General features: G+C 41.1%; 1 protein-coding gene across 2 annotated transcripts; it reads right to left on the bottom strand.

Moving 5' to 3' along the window:
- Nucleotides 1-642: 642 nt before the first annotated feature.
- Nucleotides 643-18,044, bottom strand: OSTN (osteocrin). Of its 2 annotated transcripts, none has more exons than XM_009514622.2 (5): nt 17,979-18,044; nt 10,445-10,543; nt 7,394-7,611; nt 3,697-3,793; nt 643-3,392 (listed from the first exon to the last, which is right to left on the bottom strand). In XM_009514622.2, the coding sequence occupies exons 2-4, from the start codon at nt 10,541-10,543 to the stop codon at nt 3,709-3,711; spliced, it is 402 nt and encodes a 133-aa protein (XP_009512917.2). In that variant the 5' UTR covers nt 17,979-18,044; the 3' UTR covers nt 643-3,392; nt 3,697-3,708. The 2 variants fall into 2 exon arrangements, with proteins under 2 accessions (XP_009512917.2, XP_064311936.1); XM_064455866.1 differs by having other exon boundaries at nt 3,714-3,793.
- Between the last annotated feature and the right edge of the window lie 267 nt (nt 18,045-18,311).

Here is an 18,311-nt window from a genome sequence, read left to right as displayed (position 1 = left end):
TCAGCTCAGATGCTTTCAGCTTGCAGGAAACCCCAGTGCAATGAAAGGCCAGAGCAGCAGGCTCCATCTGTTACCTGCTAGCTGTAGCCATGCCTTCCTGACCCGGTGTGACAACTCATCACCAAGTCAGGAAAAGGAATACAGTGTCTTCCTTTAACAGCTTGCTTCCTATTTAACAGCTTGCTCTGATCCTAGGCACAGGAATTCCCTGGAGTGCAATGCACCATGCTGGTTAGCAGTGATTTTTAGCTCACACGTTGTGCTACATCCTATCAGCACAGTTATTTCAGTGCTCATGGTACCCAAACTACCCCATTATTGCCTCGCAGGCACTCTATGTTGTTGTGTTAGCTGCTTCTGCCAGAATGATAATTAAGCGTTGAATGCAATTCATTTACTAATTCGAAGCAAAGGCAGTGATGGTCTCCCTGGGCTCACCCTCAACATGTCACTGTGGGGTCCTGTCCTTAAACACACAGAACAGAAACTCTTCTCTTCCTCAGGTGCCATCTCCACGTCGTGGCTGCTCACACCTTATCCGTGCTTGGGCAGTCACTCTTGCTAAAGTTAATGACCCACAGGCAATAATTAAAGGGATTTCCCTTAGACATTCTAGTAGACCATGTTGATTTATTAGCAGAAAATCTTCACAGGCATCTGAATGGATTTGCCAACAGGCAGCACAGGGCAAATCTAGCGAGCAACAAATGCTGCAGTATAGCCTTATTTCACATTTGTTGACATCCATGCTATGCACAATGACTGAAGCTGTCCAATATTGCCTCTGAAAACAAATTGTGGTGTTCAGATTTTCAGACATCATCATATTTTAAACAGCCAATTTTAAACCTGCCAATTTATGGATTTTAAAGAGTGCTTTTTGAGCCACAGGAGGTCTCAGTGTGCTCTGTGGTGGATGGGGCAGAGGAACAGAATGGCTGTTGCTTTCTCCCAAGTAATCCAGACAGTGAGGTGGAAGCCAAGAGCAGGACTGAAGCTTCCAGCTCCCAGTTCCAAGCAACACCACCACAGACACCTCTGTCCTGCTTTGCTTTCACATCACCCCTCAGATGGAGGGCATTTCTGCACACAATTTACAGGCTTTAAAAACCCCAATTTATTTGGAAGCCCAGGCTAATACCTGCCAAGCGTTAAATATTTTTATGATCCAGCAGTGTCTTTGCAAAGCCGCTGTGATAGCATTGGATTCCTCTGATCTGAGCCTCCCAAAACATGTCATGCAATGACTGTCCAGGCTGCTTTTGACAGACAGCTGTATGAGTGGTCAGGTCATCACTTCCATAATCTGCCCATGCCCCATACATATGGCTACCTTGAAAGCAGATTATCTGCAGACTGTCTCGAGGAGCTCAGTGCAAGATAACTGTTTACTAAACCGCAGGGCAGGCTCAGGGTAGGTAGTGGCAGTGCACTGCAGAGGACAGGGTCAGAGCTTCTCTGGGACTGCATTTGCAGACTTGCTTGTAGCATGGACAGAAAATCCTGTCTCGAGTCAGCCAGTCTACATGCACCCACTCAGCCCAGCTCTCAGAGCTTTCACCTGCAAACTTAAAGGCAGAAAACGAGCAGCGGAACCAGGGGAAAAGCAGGGAGCAAAAACCCGCGATGACCACATAAGGACTTAACAGTGCTTCTTTCTTTCTATGACTTTCAAGAACTTGGTCTGGGAAGCATCTGCAGTGCTTCACCTCACACGCAAGCACTGACAACTCACCCACCAAGAGAGGAATGATTACCTACCTCAGCTAGAGAGTGCTCTACCTGATGGGAAAGATGGGGGCACCTCTTGATGTTATTTACTGGTTTGTGCAGCTGCTTTCAGCAGCATCAGCTTATATTGGAGATGACAAGAAGAGCAAAGTTTCTTGAAAATTTTCTACAGCTGGACCAGTCCTGGTCTCAGGGCAGGGCTGTAAGCAAGAAGGAAAATGAGAAGGGCCCCTGCTATGGCTGAGCACTGCCCCTCTCAGACATGAATTGGATGCTACCTGCCCTTCCAAGTAAGAGCCTCATCTCCCACTGTGGCCTGAACTGGGGCAATTGTCCCAAAGTCCCACTCCTCACAATAGCTTTAACTTCAAAGATTCATTGACTTTCCAACTCATTTCCTGTAGCTGACTGAGAAGCTAACTACATTTTTCCCCATTTGCTAGCTTAAGGCCAGGTGCTTTGTGCCTCATATAAGATTAGGAAATTAACATGTAATTCCTAACTCCGGCCTTACTCTCTGTCTAACACAGGGTGTTTGGCAACAAAATTTTTTTTCCTTAGTCCTGCATAATCCCTTTCTCAATGGATCTTCTTTTGCAATGCTAAGGATGATTTATACCCAAGAACAGCAATCCAATGAATATAGCTGACGTGGACCAAAGTCCAAGAAGGAGCATGTGAGGTTTAGAAAATATCAGCTAGGAATCTGAGCATTGAGATGTCAGCAAACAGCTCTTTTCAGCTGTATTTTATAATCTGGAAAGAAGTTAAAAGCATGAAACAGGATTTAAGATAACCTGTTTACCCTGAAATGGAGAGGACATGTTTACTTTTTACCAGAGAGAGAAATACTTGAACTTCTGGAGTCGGATGTCTGATTATGCCCCATGCACATATCAAGAGGCTAAAATAAGGCATATGATGCAGATGGCCTAGGAAGCAGATGACTTCATATTTGGACACTATCCTATGTTATGCACAGCGAGGAGTGAAATGTATTCTTCAGCTTAAAGGAGGAAACTAGAAGTCTCACCACATTTCAGGATCTGCCACATGATGAAAACATGTCTAAATATGGTACAGAGGTAAGAGAAAGACTACTAAAAACATCAGGACAAATACTAAGGTCTAAGGCCACAGTTCTTTTTTAGGCTAACTCCTAGTGAAGTCAGTAGACATCTTCTCCCAAACAGCAGTTCAAATAAATTCTAGGTTTGTCCCATATCTGTTATATCTTTCCTTCATCTACCAAACACACACCCTCTTGAAAGAAATGTGCAAAGCAAACTGTCTGCTTTTCATGGACTGCTGTTGGTATCTCTGGAAGTTTTATTTTCAATCCAAAAATTCTAACAGTCCTTGCTAGGATAATGAACTGCTGCAAGTTTAAGAAATAAATGCCATGCAATTAAACTATATACATGTTTTTCTGTTCCCTCCTATCAGTGACACCGTGCACAACTGTGAGAGCGTTCTGACCTGATGAACTGAATTTGTTATTTGTAAATGCAACATTTGTAAAATGTAATGTGAAACAGATTTTGCAGGAGGTCAATTCCTTGAGTGTTGTATCATTAGTCAATGACAAGACATGCAGTGATGCATCTTCCATATTTCTCTAATGTTTTCAATACAGCATCAGTCATTCTGAGCAGAAGTACCTGTAGGCAGAAAAGCAGTAAATGTTACATTTTCCCATGTCAGAAATGCAAGGCTTGGACAAAGACACTGTGAGGTGGTCTACAGGACATGAAAATGTTAGGAATACTTGTTTTCTTGTAGGGGGATACTAAGTTGTAATTTAGGGTATTCAAGCTAACTTGACAGTCACAATCCACGTTACAAGAAGCTATCATTCCCCAAGGCACTCTTTCCAAGCCTACCGGCATGACTTGAGTACTTCCATGTAACTTAGAACAGGTGGGGTTCTCTGAGCCTGCCCACACCCAGAGAACTTTGGCTTACTTGCAGGAACTGCTAACCCTTGGTGTTGCCAAGATGGCTCACTCCAATCCGGTCAAGAGGAACTCCAAACCGTCTCTTAGGCAGCTCAACCACTTTCCTGCATGGGGGAAAAAAAGCAAAGGAAGGAAAGACATCATAGGAATAATCAAAGTGTTACTACATCTTTGATTCCTCCACTCATCCCACTAACAACTTATTGTTCAGACAGAACAGCTGTGCAGGAGCAGCCAAAGATGTGAGTGTTTAAAAATAAGATGCTTCACTTGTCTTACAAAAGAATAGGCAGGATTTGCACCTGTTTTGCAGACTGGCTGATATTGATCCACTCTCACTGTTTTTATTCATCAGCAAATAACTTCACAGGTTAACTGCTGATCATAAAAGAAAGAAGATACATTGCATGTATAAAGGGGAATTGTTTCATGCATAGTATCATATACTTCAGGTGACCCATTAGCCTGGCTCCCTGGAATCTCCAGAGCCAGCTGGAGCTATGATAAGCAAGTAGGTAGAAAATACTGCATAGTAACAGAGGGGACAAATCACAGGAGCCCTGGCAGGATTTTCCTGCAGTGTCTCTTGCAATGCACTGCTCTCAAAATTGTATAGTAGCAACCCTTTGATGAGAATGAAAATGGGAGTTTTTTGGTTTGGGTTTTTTTTTTTCCTCCATATGGTACATTTCGTGATGATTTGAGGGCATGAGAAAAGTGAGAAAGAAGTTATATGCAGGAATATATTATTACTTTTTTTATATAAAAAAAGAAGTTTTCCCATCTTAATTCAGCATTTTTTGAGCATTTTTTCCACCAGCAGAAATTGTAATTAATTGTGGAAATGAGATTTTCTGCAGCTGAGAATAACCTCAACTTTCACCCTTGGAACTACTTGCTAGTGAAATGCAAGTCTAAGAAAAGCCCTGGAAGATGAACTTTTTTGTCTCTCTGTCCTCATAAAGGAACATAAATAACAAGAAATCTTGTTCTGCAAGTTGGCAAATGCAAAGTAACTAGCAGGACAGCATGCTATGGTGCACTCTAACTCTACGTGCTAGCACTGCCATGGTTACAGAGCCTATGGCGCTGGGGTCTCTGTACACCGTGCCCAGGACTATCTGTCTGGTCCATGGCTCATATGAGCAGTCTCCTTTCCTCACACCTCTTTGACATGGGCTGAAGCCCAGAGGCATCATTCCAGCATGAGCAGCCCATTTCACACTGCCTTTTTTCTAGCTACTTTTCAGATGAGGTCAAGAAATGGGAATTGACAGTCTACCACGTATGTAGGGACCACCACATCAGTCATGCTGGAGCAGCTACAGCACATCACAAATGAAGGGGAGCCATTTGTATAGTCCTCCCTGTCCCTTCCTCAAACATCTCTGTTGCGCTAAGCCACCGAGAAAGCAAAGAGAAAGAACGCCCAGGGCAGTACTCTCTTCCCCCCTGGTGTAGGCACAAGCTGGTGAGGGGCAGGTGGGAGACTTGGGCTGCTGGAGTCATACTGAACCTGACTTGATAAAGACGGGAATTAATTTCCGATGATTGGCTTATGATGGGGGAGCGGGGGGATTCTGTGTCATAAGTTGTAGTACCATCGTGCTCTGTAGTTAACAGAGAAGGAAATTGTAACCTCAAGCCAAGGGGAAAGGCTGAGCAGGCAGGCAGTGCAGTGCAGTGGAGCTTCCCCTCTCGTGGCCATCCCGAGCCACAACAGGACAGCCACTGCTCCCTCCCCAGCCTGCTGCACCGTTTCCATCTTCCAAACCAGACTGTGCCTATTTCAGCACTTTCTAGAGACAAAGTGATATTCTTTATTTAAAATAGCCTTTTCTAAGATTCCTGGAGTCTCCTTCTCTCCCTCTGTCTGTAGATCTTTCTACATGTTCTGAGGACTCATGTCTTCTTGCATGCTTTTCCCATGCTATCAAAGCTTTATAAATCAATGTTGATGAGCAAGATTATGATCTGGGCCTTCCTGTAACTGGTGGTTGCCACAACAATCTGTTAAGTGGACTTATATTTGAATTGCTCTTTTCCAAAAGTTTCTGCTGTGTTGCCAGGCTCCACACACACTGTATTAATTCAGGGGGCTGAATCTATTGAACAGCTTTTGCACTTCAAAAGTCATTACCTGGTCTCTAAAGGTAACCATCTCAGCTGGTACAGAAAAGGGCTGTTATCTACTGTGTGCGCGACAGTCCTCTGTTTTACTCGTCTAAGTGCAGCGGCCTCTGCCTGTTTCCCCCTAAAGGTACAGCCTTTCTACTGTGTTGTAGCACTCATCTGATCTGTGGTCTGTGCTGATGGTAGTATCTGACTATCAATGCAGTGATCAAGGCAGCTCAGAGGTTGTAAAAAATGATTCAATCCCAAACTCAAAAGCTAATCATTTCCCCCAAAGTAATAATCTCAATGCAAAACTGCAAACTGTGCTGATGATACTGGGAAAGGAGGAATTTTGTGCAATGTGTCACTCATTTGCATGAGCTTATTATTCAGAGACAAGCTGTTAGAAAACTTGGATAATTTTCACAATTCCCTTTTTCATGTTTTTTTCCTTGTACTGCATATAGAATGCAACAAGATTTCCACCCAAAAAGTACAAAACAAATCGGGAATACTATGTACTTTTTCATAAAAAGTGCACTGCAGCTTCAAGAATTACCTTGTATTTCTTCCCCTGGAAGGGGAAAACATGCTAAAAAGCATACAAAGAATGAGCTGATTCTGATTTCTTGAAGAGATATACAGAACAGAATAGCTCTACTCAAGGTTTTAAGAAATTCATATTTTATCACTTTTGGCTGCAGTCAAAAAGTCCTAGTAGCAGACTGGGTAGATAAATGGAAAAACAATATGAAAATATTGCAAAACTCTGTTTGAAAAAAAAAATACTTGTAATGTTGACTGGCTCTTGCAAAAACTTTCCACTTCCAGATTAAGCTTTAAGCATGTTATTAAATACTTTGTGGCACTGGGGATTCCATCCAAAAGAAGACAGTTACCAGAAGAAGGGAACAAGACAGTTAAGCTCTTTCAGATACAGCGACCAGCCCCTTGAGCTTTGCCCCGAACTCACTGGCTCACCCAGCCATACCAAACATCACTGCTTAGCCCTGTTATAATCATGGTTATCTTCAAATGTGTACTGTGAAGGTATTGCTGTACTGCTGTATTGATTAAACTCTGGTTTATCATAAGTTGATTGAGGTCTTCAAACCCATTCTATTAACTGCCCATTTTCATGACATGTTCTTCATCTTGCTATTCAAGACGTGCACACCACCATACCTTCCCTTCACCCCAGCCTTGGGGACACCTAGTCCTGCCCCCTCTGCTTTTGAACCACAGGCATATTTTTGCTTTAAATAATCTCATGACCAAAATGGCAGTTTTAAACTGAATGTTGGTTCACATGAGTGGAAAGAAACATACCAAAAAACCCCCCTATGCTTGAATGTTCTTTGTTAGCTGTATGGAACTGCAGGGATAAATGAACTAGTACGTGTATTATTCCTCACAGCTGAAGGATTACACACCATGCAACCAGAATGGTTTCTGGTACCCTGATCACAAGCACCTCACAACTGACCAATAAACCTGATGGTGGCTAAAGCTAACCCAGATGTATCTGGGACACCTACCAAGAGCCTTACTTCTAACTTTATCACTGGTAGGAGCATCTAAGAATTTACCTCTGCTTGCCTTTAGCATCCACAGAGGTCGAAGAAATCCTGTCGATTGGGGAGCCAAATCCTGGGAAACTTCTCTTCTTCTTGGTCTCCGTCACCTCATTCTCCAGAGACACCAGCTCATCAAGAAGGAATAGTTTGGCTGCCAGGTTGGTAGCTGACTTGTCTTCACTGGCAATAGGATGTGCTCCCATGCCCAGAGCAGTAGAAGGCTCCAAAGGCTGCAAAAGAAAGGAGGTATGTTTGCTTGCTGCTCCAGTTCCAGAAAAACCATTTCAACCAGTGTCACAGCAGCAGTCCTATAAATACATAATCACTAGGATACTAAACGTAGGCCAATGTTTAAAAACAAAGTCCCTTCTGTGAAACATGTCCATTTTTCACTCACAGGAGTTTGCCATAAAAGGTTGGGATTTTTTTTTCATAGACTTGAACTTGCCTTTATTATTATTGCAAGAATTATCAATATTTATTACTTCACAAAGCCTGTTTTTGTAGGCCAGCCCACTATCCCTATGTCAGCAGTGTTATTAGTTATCACTTATAGCATGAGCTCAGTAATTTAATCCTTTTTAAAACTGCAATCACCATTACTAGACTCCAATATCCATCCTGATATTCAGAAAACTGATTTTCATTTTTTAAATCAATGCTAATAAATAGTAATGAAAACTTATACAGAACTTTCCATCCAAAGCTGACATATTAATTGTTACGCAAAACATATCCAAGATAAACTTGCTCAGCACTGACATTCAAAGAATTTACGCAGTAACACTATGTGAGGAGAAGGAAAGGAAAGAACAGTATGTTGACTCGACACAGAATTTTGAACCTTAGTTAAGATATCAGCCTTTTAACACCTTTTCAAAGCCAAACTCTACTTTGCTATCTGAAATAGCTGAGGATATTGGGGTCTATCAAGAGAGAAATGAAACAAATCAAAATGAAATAGTTGGTTTGCAAATAAGAGAAAAATATAGGGCAGCAGCTAGTCTACAAAAGCAGGTGTCAAGCTCAAATCATTCTTTCTTCAGCTGAAACGTTTTCCTTCTTGCTCCACTTGATCTTCACGGAATTAGATAAAAATTTCTAACTAAAACTTTTATTATATGCCTTGAAGCATGTTTTTGTCTCTCTTTAGAAGCACACCACTGCCCGTCTTATTCATACACAGTGGGTTTAGTACAAATGTAAAGGAAGCCATCACATGGATGATGTAATATGCTTGTATCTACTGTGGTCCACACTGTAGTTGTGGTGATGACATTCCCCACTACTGACGAGTGACATAACCGGTGATGGAGTGTATAAAAATGTGCTCCTTATGTAACAAGGAGCATATGACCACAATGATCACACAAATGATGTAGCACTGTTAATACTTTTGTAAAGGATCTCGCATTGTCCTCTGACTTTACTTTTTATGAACCTCAAATGCACTGAGCAATCCTTTCTGTTCCCTTTCAGGGTTAAAACTTTCATATAAGTTTGCAACAAAGTTGTGCCTTTAAAAAGACTGAACTCTCCCCTCTGGTTAGTGCGGATAAATATCTACAATAACATTTGAAACTAGAAGGTAAAAACGAGCCTCTGCTCTTGAGTACTTTGTGCAGTCCCACTTACTTGGTCTTAAAAAGTATATGATAGAATTGTAAAAACTAAAGAGACAGCTAAAATGATAGTCGGAGACAAGTTTTCCTATGGTCAACAACAAAGCACAACTTCACAGATAAGCAAATAGTTAAGAGTGGGGATGGGGGTACAGTGGAGGGTTTATAAACTTCCAAGCAGCAAAGAGGTTAATAACGACTAGTAATATTTTCCTCAAGAAAAATAGCTCCCCAGTCCACCCAGTGAAGTCATCAGATGGCAGATTAAAATAAATATAAGGAGCTACTTTTTAAACACAGCACATAGATGAAGTGGAACACATCGCGAAAGGACATCATGGATACCAAGATTTTAAATTGTTTCAAAGACATTCAGACTCAGCAGCAGCTAAAACATGCCCTGGTCCAGCGCAGGTCTCTGGACCAGAAAGTCTCTGAAGATGTTCTGTTGTTATATTCTTTTCACCAAAAAAAAAAAAAAAAAAAAATCTATCATTGGTAAAGACAGGATGCCAGGTCTCTGTGGCATCAGAACAGCAGCTGCCGCAGCACTGATGTGGGGAGTGGTTCCCCCAAGCCCTATTTTCTATTACAAATATTATTTTGTATAATCAGGGCATAGTTATTTGAAGACAGAAAGCAAGGTAGAAGGATCCATCAACATTCTTCACTACGCATCTAACTTCTAAGCTGATCTTAAAAACCTCTGTAAAGACTCTACAGCCAAACAGTGCTACTTTGATAAAACTTTTAGATCCTTGATGTTTTTATAGCATGAAACTGTTACATAAATAACGTTCCTGCCAGAACTGTTTTGTGTCAAGATGACATGAAAAAAGAGGATAGAGTAGAAGTAATTTCAGGTGCAACCTCTGCATATCGTACTGGATGAAATGCGAGACATTTGCTGCTTTCCTTTGCAAGCTTAGGCAAGTTACGTTGCTGCTTCCCTCTCTTTCTCTCTCTGTCTCCTATAATTTGTAACTTTTGTGCAGGTGGTGTTCTCTCAGGGATCTCCTTGTGGCTTCTGAAAGCTGCAGACTTCTCATGCATTATTTGTCTTTAAGAAGAAGGAGGAAACCTTCCCTTCAGTGTTAGAAGAGTTTGCTCCTCCCCACCCCATCACCTTCTTCCCCTCTTGAGGAAGTTCGCTATCCAAAGTCACTGGACAACAGTTTTAACACACAGAAAATCCCACGATGCTTCAGGGGAAGTTGCATGAATCTGAGTGAGACTTAATTCTGCCTGTCCTCCCAGAGCCATGCAACTTGCATCACTCTTCACTGGGGAAGTCCTGCTCCTGCTTTGCCCTCAGAGAGTCAATACCCACTGTTCACCTTCCAACACAGTTTGGAGATCATGGTGTCTTCCACACTCTGTGGCCAAGAACAACCAGAGGAAGAGCAGGGTTATGTGACAACCACCAGAAACATTTACCTACCTCTGGCACTGCCTCCACGTGGAGCACTGAGCTAGAGTGCCACAGCAGCAGGGTAGTCGCAAGGGCCAAATGCACGACAACAAGCTGGAACTGCAGCATCTGTAAAGGAGAACAATCTATTAATGGTTTCACAGATGCATTCCCAAGTTTGCAGAGGAACCTTGCTCCAGAGATCTTTAAGAAGTGAAAGCTAAGGCAGGTTCTGCTCCCATGGCTGTTAATATGTTTTATCTTACAGAGTCACTGCATAAAAACCAGATAGTGTCAGCTGACTGCCCTTCACCTCTGGGTGGAGAATCAGCTCCCTCCTTTTTGCTCCTTTACAGCCCTCCAAATCTTTTAATTCCTTTCTGCACAATGGGCCAGTCCTTGCAGAGGCAGAACTAATGAATGCAAACTCGTGTTAAAACCAGATGAACTAGACACTCACTTGTAAGCAGGGAGACTTTGGCTCATAACCACCCAGGTTGCCCCTGACCTTCCCACATGCTGGACAGGCACCTAAAGCTATTACAGAAATCACATACCTTCCCAGCAGCAGTTCGAAAGCAAGGCTGCATTTCACCAGTCCTCAACATGAGTTAATGGTAGCCACAACTTCCAGGATCTTATTGGGAACCTGGAGTAAAGTTATCCAGCTCCCATATGTGGGAAAATCTTACATGGAAATCCATCGCTCAGGTGATGTTCTGACCACATTCCCCAGCTGCAGAACTGCAGATGCTGACAAAGCCTTTAAATAATGCAGGGAAGGTGAAGTTTTGGGAGGCTGTCCTGGTTTCAGCTGGGACAGAATTAATTTCCTTCCTGGTAGCTGGTATAGTACTGTGTTTTGGATTTAGGATGAGAATAATGTTGCTAACACAGGGACGTTTTAGTTACTGCTGAGCAGTGCTTACACTAAGTCAAGGCTTTTTCTGCTTCTCGCACCACCCCACCAGTGAGCAGGCTGGGGGTACACAAGAAGCTGGGAGGGGGCATAGCCAGGACAGCTGACCCCAACTGACCAAAGGTATATCCCACACCATATATGCCTTGCTCAGCAATAAAAAGCTGAAGGAAGAGGGGGGACATTTGGAACAATAGCGTTTGTCTTCTCAAGTACCTGTTATGCATGATGGAGCCCTGCTTTCCTGGAGATGGCTGAACACCTGCCTGCTGATGGGAGGAGTGAGTGAATTCCTTGCTGTGCTTTGCTTGCGTGCATGGCTTCTGCTTTACCTATTTAATTGTCGTAATCCCAACCCATGAGTTTTCTCACTTTTACTCTTCTGATTCTCTCCCCCATCCCACCAAGGGGAGTAAGTGAGCAGCTGTGTGGGGCTTAGTTGCCAGGTGGGGTTAAACCATGACAGGCTCAGGAAGCTGCTTCCTGCAGGAGTTTCTCTGGCTGTGGGTTTAGGCTACATTGTTTAAGCCCTTGTTTGGATCTAGCTCTTAAAACCTGATGTGACTCTAACTCATGCAGGTGGGAATATTTCAGCTGATGTTAATAAGAACTAGGCTGGGGCCTCTAGTGCTGAATGTATCTGCTAATTTGCTGATAACTCTGTCTCTGAGTCCTGCCCCAGAGTATAATTCCAGCCTGATTCTGCCATTCTTTGCTGACTCTCCACTTGGCAAGAGCAGAAATAAAAAGTATATATAAATACATTTCTATGATGTACGATAGTTGCTTTATCCTCTGCATAGAAAATTTCCCATTAGCTCAGGCAGAAAACATGGTAAAAACCATTTGGATTTGTACTTTTTCCCACATTACAAAAGAAAAAAGCCACAAAAGTGTTTGGAGTCCAGTTTTAAAAAGTAAAGATATAAAATTTGTAGTGTTGTTTCTTGAAACTGTTTCTTGCTTGGCTTTTTCAATACTTTTTACATGTTCTTCTGTTATTTGGTTACCCCATTATAATTTTTTTTATATTTATATATTGTCCATGAGGGATCAGCAGCAAGGAAGAAAGCTGATGGTTATTCTGTAGGGGTGAAGCAGACTAAATTCACTGGAATCAAAGGACTAGGACAAAGCAGTAAACCAGGTGGTACTACTGTCTCTCAAGTCCAATGGCAACAGCCATTAAAGTCAGACAAGAGTCTGTCCTGGTGTTTTTAAAGCTGTAACCCTCTATAATGTATATTTTTATATGTGGGTGTGCATTGAAATTTGAAGTAGTAGTCTACTACCTTCACAGGTAACCACATCCTGATTATTTGGATATAGAGACATAAAAATAAATGGCAAGGTTAAAAACACATTTGTTATGGTTTAAGGTCTGTGCTGGCATTCATTCAACCCAAAGACCAAAGACCTAAAAATAGCAACTGGTACACTAATCAAAATAAACATTAAGGCACCTGCAACACAAAAGACATTTGATTAACTGGTTAGAACTTGACGCCAGTGAAATTAGAAGCAGAGGAAATTGTAAGGACTTAAAGCTTGGCTCTATTTCCCATAGAAATGAGTAGCTAAGAAGCAATGTCACTGGTTTAAAAGGGAGCAAAATTAAGTCCAGCAAGATCCTGTTGTGCTGATTTTCACGTCTTGTTACGACCAAGGCAGGAGAAAGAAGCAGGTTTGTTCTGTTTGTTACTGGAGGAGAACAAATAAAGCTCTGACCACCCCGTGGGACTTTGCAAGACACACGCTTCTCACTTGTATTGAGTTTCCACCCTTCTTCTAGAAAACTCTTCACCACCAATTTCACAGAGATAGGTCAAGGGACTGGGGTATACTTCCATGTCTTTAGTATCTCAGGGTCTGGTCTGGTATTATCTGACATAAAATATGGTCTACCCTTCTCCAAATGTAATTGCAAGTCTGAAATTCAGACATATTTATGTTTTAGTGATATTTTAGCTTGAAATGTGTCAAAAGCAAAATTCCTCATAAAATTAGCTATCTTTGTTGCAGGTCCAATTAAAATAAAAATAAAGATAAAAGAGAGAACATTATTTTACCTTATCAAAGCAGGATAAACATTCAAAACTTTTTCTTAGGAATCTGAGCAGAGCCATTTTCCAAGAAAAGATCACAAGAAAGCAAAATTCTTTACCAAACAGAAACTGTTAAGTCTCCAACATCAAACCAAAGGACTTAAAAGATGTTTTTCTTTTAAAGAGAAAAACAAAAAACAAAATGACATCCTGAAGATAAGTGGGCTGAACAAACTCCAGACAGCATGCAATACATCACCAAGCTCCAAACCCATTGCCTGTCAAAAATGGTAACAGCTGTCATTGTTCTTACCCATTTGAACTATCATATTTCACATTACTGTGGAGATTACTCCTCAAGTATAAATCACAAGAGCTTTATTTTTCTTGCTGGCCTGTTAGCAAGAGAACCGAGGCAAGACATCATGCCTTGCACTATAATCTTTCACTTCAGCTGCCACTATGTATTGGTGACTATGCTCTGCTCGTTGCAACACGGGATGAGCCCAAGCTCACCTGCAAATGAGAACCTTGCTCTTGCAATGAGCACGGTGTGGCTGCACCCAGAAGCCCTTGAGGTTTTGTGCTGTATGCTCCCAAACTGGCCTGATGCAGAGCCAAGGCAGAACTATCCCATAGGCACTGGGAAGCTCCTGGCTGTGCCCTTAGGACTTCAGTCCTCTGCTGTATGTGCACTGGGATGGTACTGGTGAGCCTCCATCACCTGTTAGCCCCTATCAATTTCTCTCATACCATGCAGATTCCAACCAGCTGGGGGAAATCACGGCTGTGTCTGTAAGCCAGTTACTGATGTATTTTGTTGTTGCTCCGAAGCCACAAACTAGAAAATTAACTGCTGCTACCTACCTTAATCAAAGGTACCACTGAGCCTTAACATTGGCCTCACCAGCCTTGGATTGGATACCTGATGGGAATTTACCTTATGACCAGTAAAGTTATGATGGATGAATATCTTACCAAAAGAACAACTTATAAATAGCTTGTGTGGAGCTCTGAGAATAAGTCTGCTCTTGCTGCAACAGTTTTTCTCTGCTTCTGAAAGTTGTAGGATAGATCCTCTGAGCATATTCATTACCCCAAAGCCAAAAATATGCCCATACCAGCAGTCCTAGTGACTTCAGAAACTCCTAAGGGACTGTGTATATCTCAAGTGTAATTTCCTGTCATGTAAATATCAAAGAAAAGGGAGAAAAATTGAAACAAAACCCACCCTCAGAAGAAAAAGCAGAGTCCAAAAATAGGTTAGAGTGGTGGTTTTGCTCTCATCCCACAGACGAGATAGGAAGCACTTCTTACATACTCTTTTCTAAAAAGATACTGAAGCAAGACATTGAAGCATGGGATTGTGGCAAAATGAAATGGAAGCAGTCCGTGCCAGGCTCTTTATGTTATTAATAATATGTTTCCTGGAGTTGGTGTAGATTTTTTAACAATGTCGTATATTTTATCAGATATATGGTACCGACACTGTCAATTTCTTCAGTGTAAATTTCCCTCTATTTTCAGTTTCCCAACTATGTAGATGAATAGATGCAGGTAGGTTTCATCTGATGTAACCAGAGAGAACTTAAAATTTATGAACTTATGCAAGAGGCATAAGACAAGTGATTTTGAGATAATACCTAAGCATATCTGTGTCCCAGATGAAACATGTTGTCTGACAGTATTTCAAGGCCAAGAATGTTCCACGTTCTGAAAATGAAGTTCATTAAAGGTTTCTCAAGAAGGCAATTCAGATTAGTCACCATTTTTCAAAGTCTTCATTTCAGTGATTGCATCCACTGTAACAATATGATTTCCAGTGTTTCATCCTGATGTGGTTTCATATCACCATGATAGTCATCTTTGCCTGTATCTTACTGACGTATCTATTGTAAATGCTGACTCAGCTATTTTGGTAGACACACGTGCTGTCAGAGGATGCTCAAGTGTACAACTGTTCCTGCAGTCTGTACTCAGATAAAACAGATTCAGTGATGGCTTAGTCCCTGCAGGGCTTGACTAGACTCTGCACTGACCTTCGCCATGGAAGATGCACCATTTGTGGGAGCAGCACAGGAATCGCACAGTTCGTATGAAGAAAGGCTGAAAATGTGGCAGAGTATGGAAAGGGTACAAATGAACACAGCTTTGCTGGGGTGCATTTGCTTAACAGACACAAGCACGAATCATGAAAAAATATACTGACAAAGGTGAACAAACACTTGTGGAAGACCAGCCAGTCATGGTCCTCATCTCTTCATCTGAATAAAGAGCATGAAACCAAATGGCCGTGCAGAACAAATGGGGACACTTTTCCTTAAAAGGAGCAGAAAGGAGACAAGTTAAACATCTTGCAAAACTGACGACGCTGTGTAATAAACCCTTTTTTAGCAGCAGATTTTAGAAATTAAAAACCCCAAACTCATATTAATACCATAAAAGTAGGAGACGCAAACAGAAGTCATAAAATCCATCTAGAAGCCTACGGACTATTAAATAAGAAGGATGCTATGAAGTGTAAGAAAATATCTCTTAATGGGGAGAACCTATTTCCACCTTTCCTAAGTGAGATAATTGAGCGAGCTACCATATTCTTGGTATGCACAGTGGAAACAAAACATTATTAGACTATTCTTCATTGCCAACAAACTCTCAACCTTACACTATTTATATATGTACTGACTGAACATGCCAACTTCTCTCAACGTTTCTAACAACTTTACATTTAGCTTGCTTCCTTCATCTTTAGCAGGAGAACTAAAAACTGTTCGTGTTAGAGTGCCATCTTCAGCATTTGAAGTAAAAATAAGAAACTTTTCTATCAATAAAAATCAAGAAATATATTGTGGTTTTCTACATTCAGAAAAAAATCATCTCCTTTCCTAACAGCACTGGAGTGGCAAGTGGAAGCTCTTCATACTTGGTATGAAGAGTATATTATCAGAATATGCTATCAATACAAAGACATAGGCCATTCAAAGTCCAGTAAAAATATCCTTCAAGATATGCCTTCAAGGCAAGCTCTTAAGAGACAATAATGGCATTAGAATTTTCTAACAAGAGAATCAAACACTCATGCTGATTTACTGGATAAACACATTTAAATGTTCCGATCAAGGATATTAACTGAAGAACATGCATTGCAAATGGAAATTAGAGAGTAATCTGTTTCTCTGGGTTGAAAAGGAAAGCTGCAATCACTTGTAATCTTTGTCAGGGTCAATCAAGAGAGTTCTTACAACTGTTGTTGGTTCAAGTTTTTAATTTGCTGTGTAAGAAGCCCAGAGAGGTACGCTTGTCATTCATTCAAAGAGTGAAAATGAAGCCCTAATCCGCTGAAATCAGTGTGGCAGGTATTTATAGATACTGAAGAATACCTGGTCCAGCCAGATATATTTTGCAGTTTTTCCCATCATTTACACCATAGATTTGCCTGTTTTGGGGTTGGGGTTTATTGTGGCTGTTATTCCTCATTATATTCAAAGTATTTTACAAGAAAAGTGGGTTGAGCTGCATTTTGAATACAGGTGAGCAGAGACAGATAAATGTAATAATTTGCCCCAGGCTTTCTGAGTGAATCAGTGGGCAGAGGCACAAAACAACCCCGCTGTTCCTCAGCTTTCAGCTCCACACTCCCCATGAGAGTACGGTCATTCCACGTTGAAGAGAACATTAAGGGAAGCTAATGGCACTCTGTGCTTGTGTTTCAAAAATTAGTGGATTCTGTAGCCTCTGGGCATCTAAACCAAAGGTTATTCATAGGTATTTACTTGTACAACTCCCGTCTGGGAGGCAAAAAGAAACAGTGAAATAATTTTGAAGCCAGAATGGAGAAACGACAATGACTATCACTGAATCAGTCTGCCTTCATTTACAGTGGTACAAAGCTGAAGTAATCAGATCCCTGGATAATGATAATTACCCTGTTAGTGTAGGAATGTTTTTGCAGGGTTATTCTATAATTGCAGGAATGCATCAGAATCTGGATCAACATTTATCTAATATGGGATATAATAAAACCCTTTTGCAGAACCATAAATTAAAGACTTTTCCTAAATAATTTATCTTGTGTTTTACAATATATTACATGCAGCAAACCTGTCTACCACATATAGTATTTAGTAATGCAAATGAATTATTCTGTATTAGCTCTTCAGCTTATTTTAAGAGGTAACATGCATTTGACAATAATAAATACAGAGGAGAATCCATAACAATATAACCAGACAGCAGTTTACTGCAAAGCACTGCAGAAGCATGAAAGTAACTAGTCACTGTTTTAAAATGCACCGACACATCTTGTTTAAATATTGGCTGATTAGCTGAAGGAAATCAGTTTCCACTGAATATTATTAGTTCAGTTTTAGTACCAAAAATACTAGGTGATAGGCATCTTATTATCTTAATCTCAAACTGGAAAAAGAAGCTGTGCTTTTCCCATTAGACATGGGCATGTGTATACCTTGTGCATGCCTGTTAATACAAAAAACTTGAAAAAAAATTGAAAGGAAGAAAGCACAGAAGGGAAGAAATCTTCTGTAAACAGAGCAGAAGACACAAAACATCCCCAGCCCATCTCTGTCCTCACTCCTCTTACCTTGCATTGGATACAAACAATTCCAATCTTAATGGTCCTGCTATGTTCTTCCTCCTAACTTATCCCTAATGTTCAGCTTTCTTTCAGAGTTTTTATAGTCTCTGCTGTAGGCTACAAACTCCAATCCCTGCCTTTGCTTTCTCTTACATCATTTCTAAAGATTTTCCACTGATCCTTGCCCTAAACCTTTCTCTGTCCTGCACTCTCACACAAATACTTGCCTCACATTTGTGATATTTATTGCTCTGATCAAGATGATTAGGTTATAATTAAAGGTCTAGGGTTTTGTTGTATTTTAATTCTTCTCTTTCAAGACTCAGACAGCCATGGGAG

This window comes from Phalacrocorax carbo, chromosome 7, assembly GCF_963921805.1.
Source record: "Phalacrocorax carbo chromosome 7, bPhaCar2.1, whole genome shotgun sequence".
In the NCBI taxonomy this organism is placed as follows: Eukaryota; Metazoa; Chordata; class Aves; order Suliformes; family Phalacrocoracidae; genus Phalacrocorax; species Phalacrocorax carbo.
The sequence above is the reverse complement of the archived record's forward strand: the minus strand, read 5'-3'. Positions and strand labels throughout refer to the sequence as shown.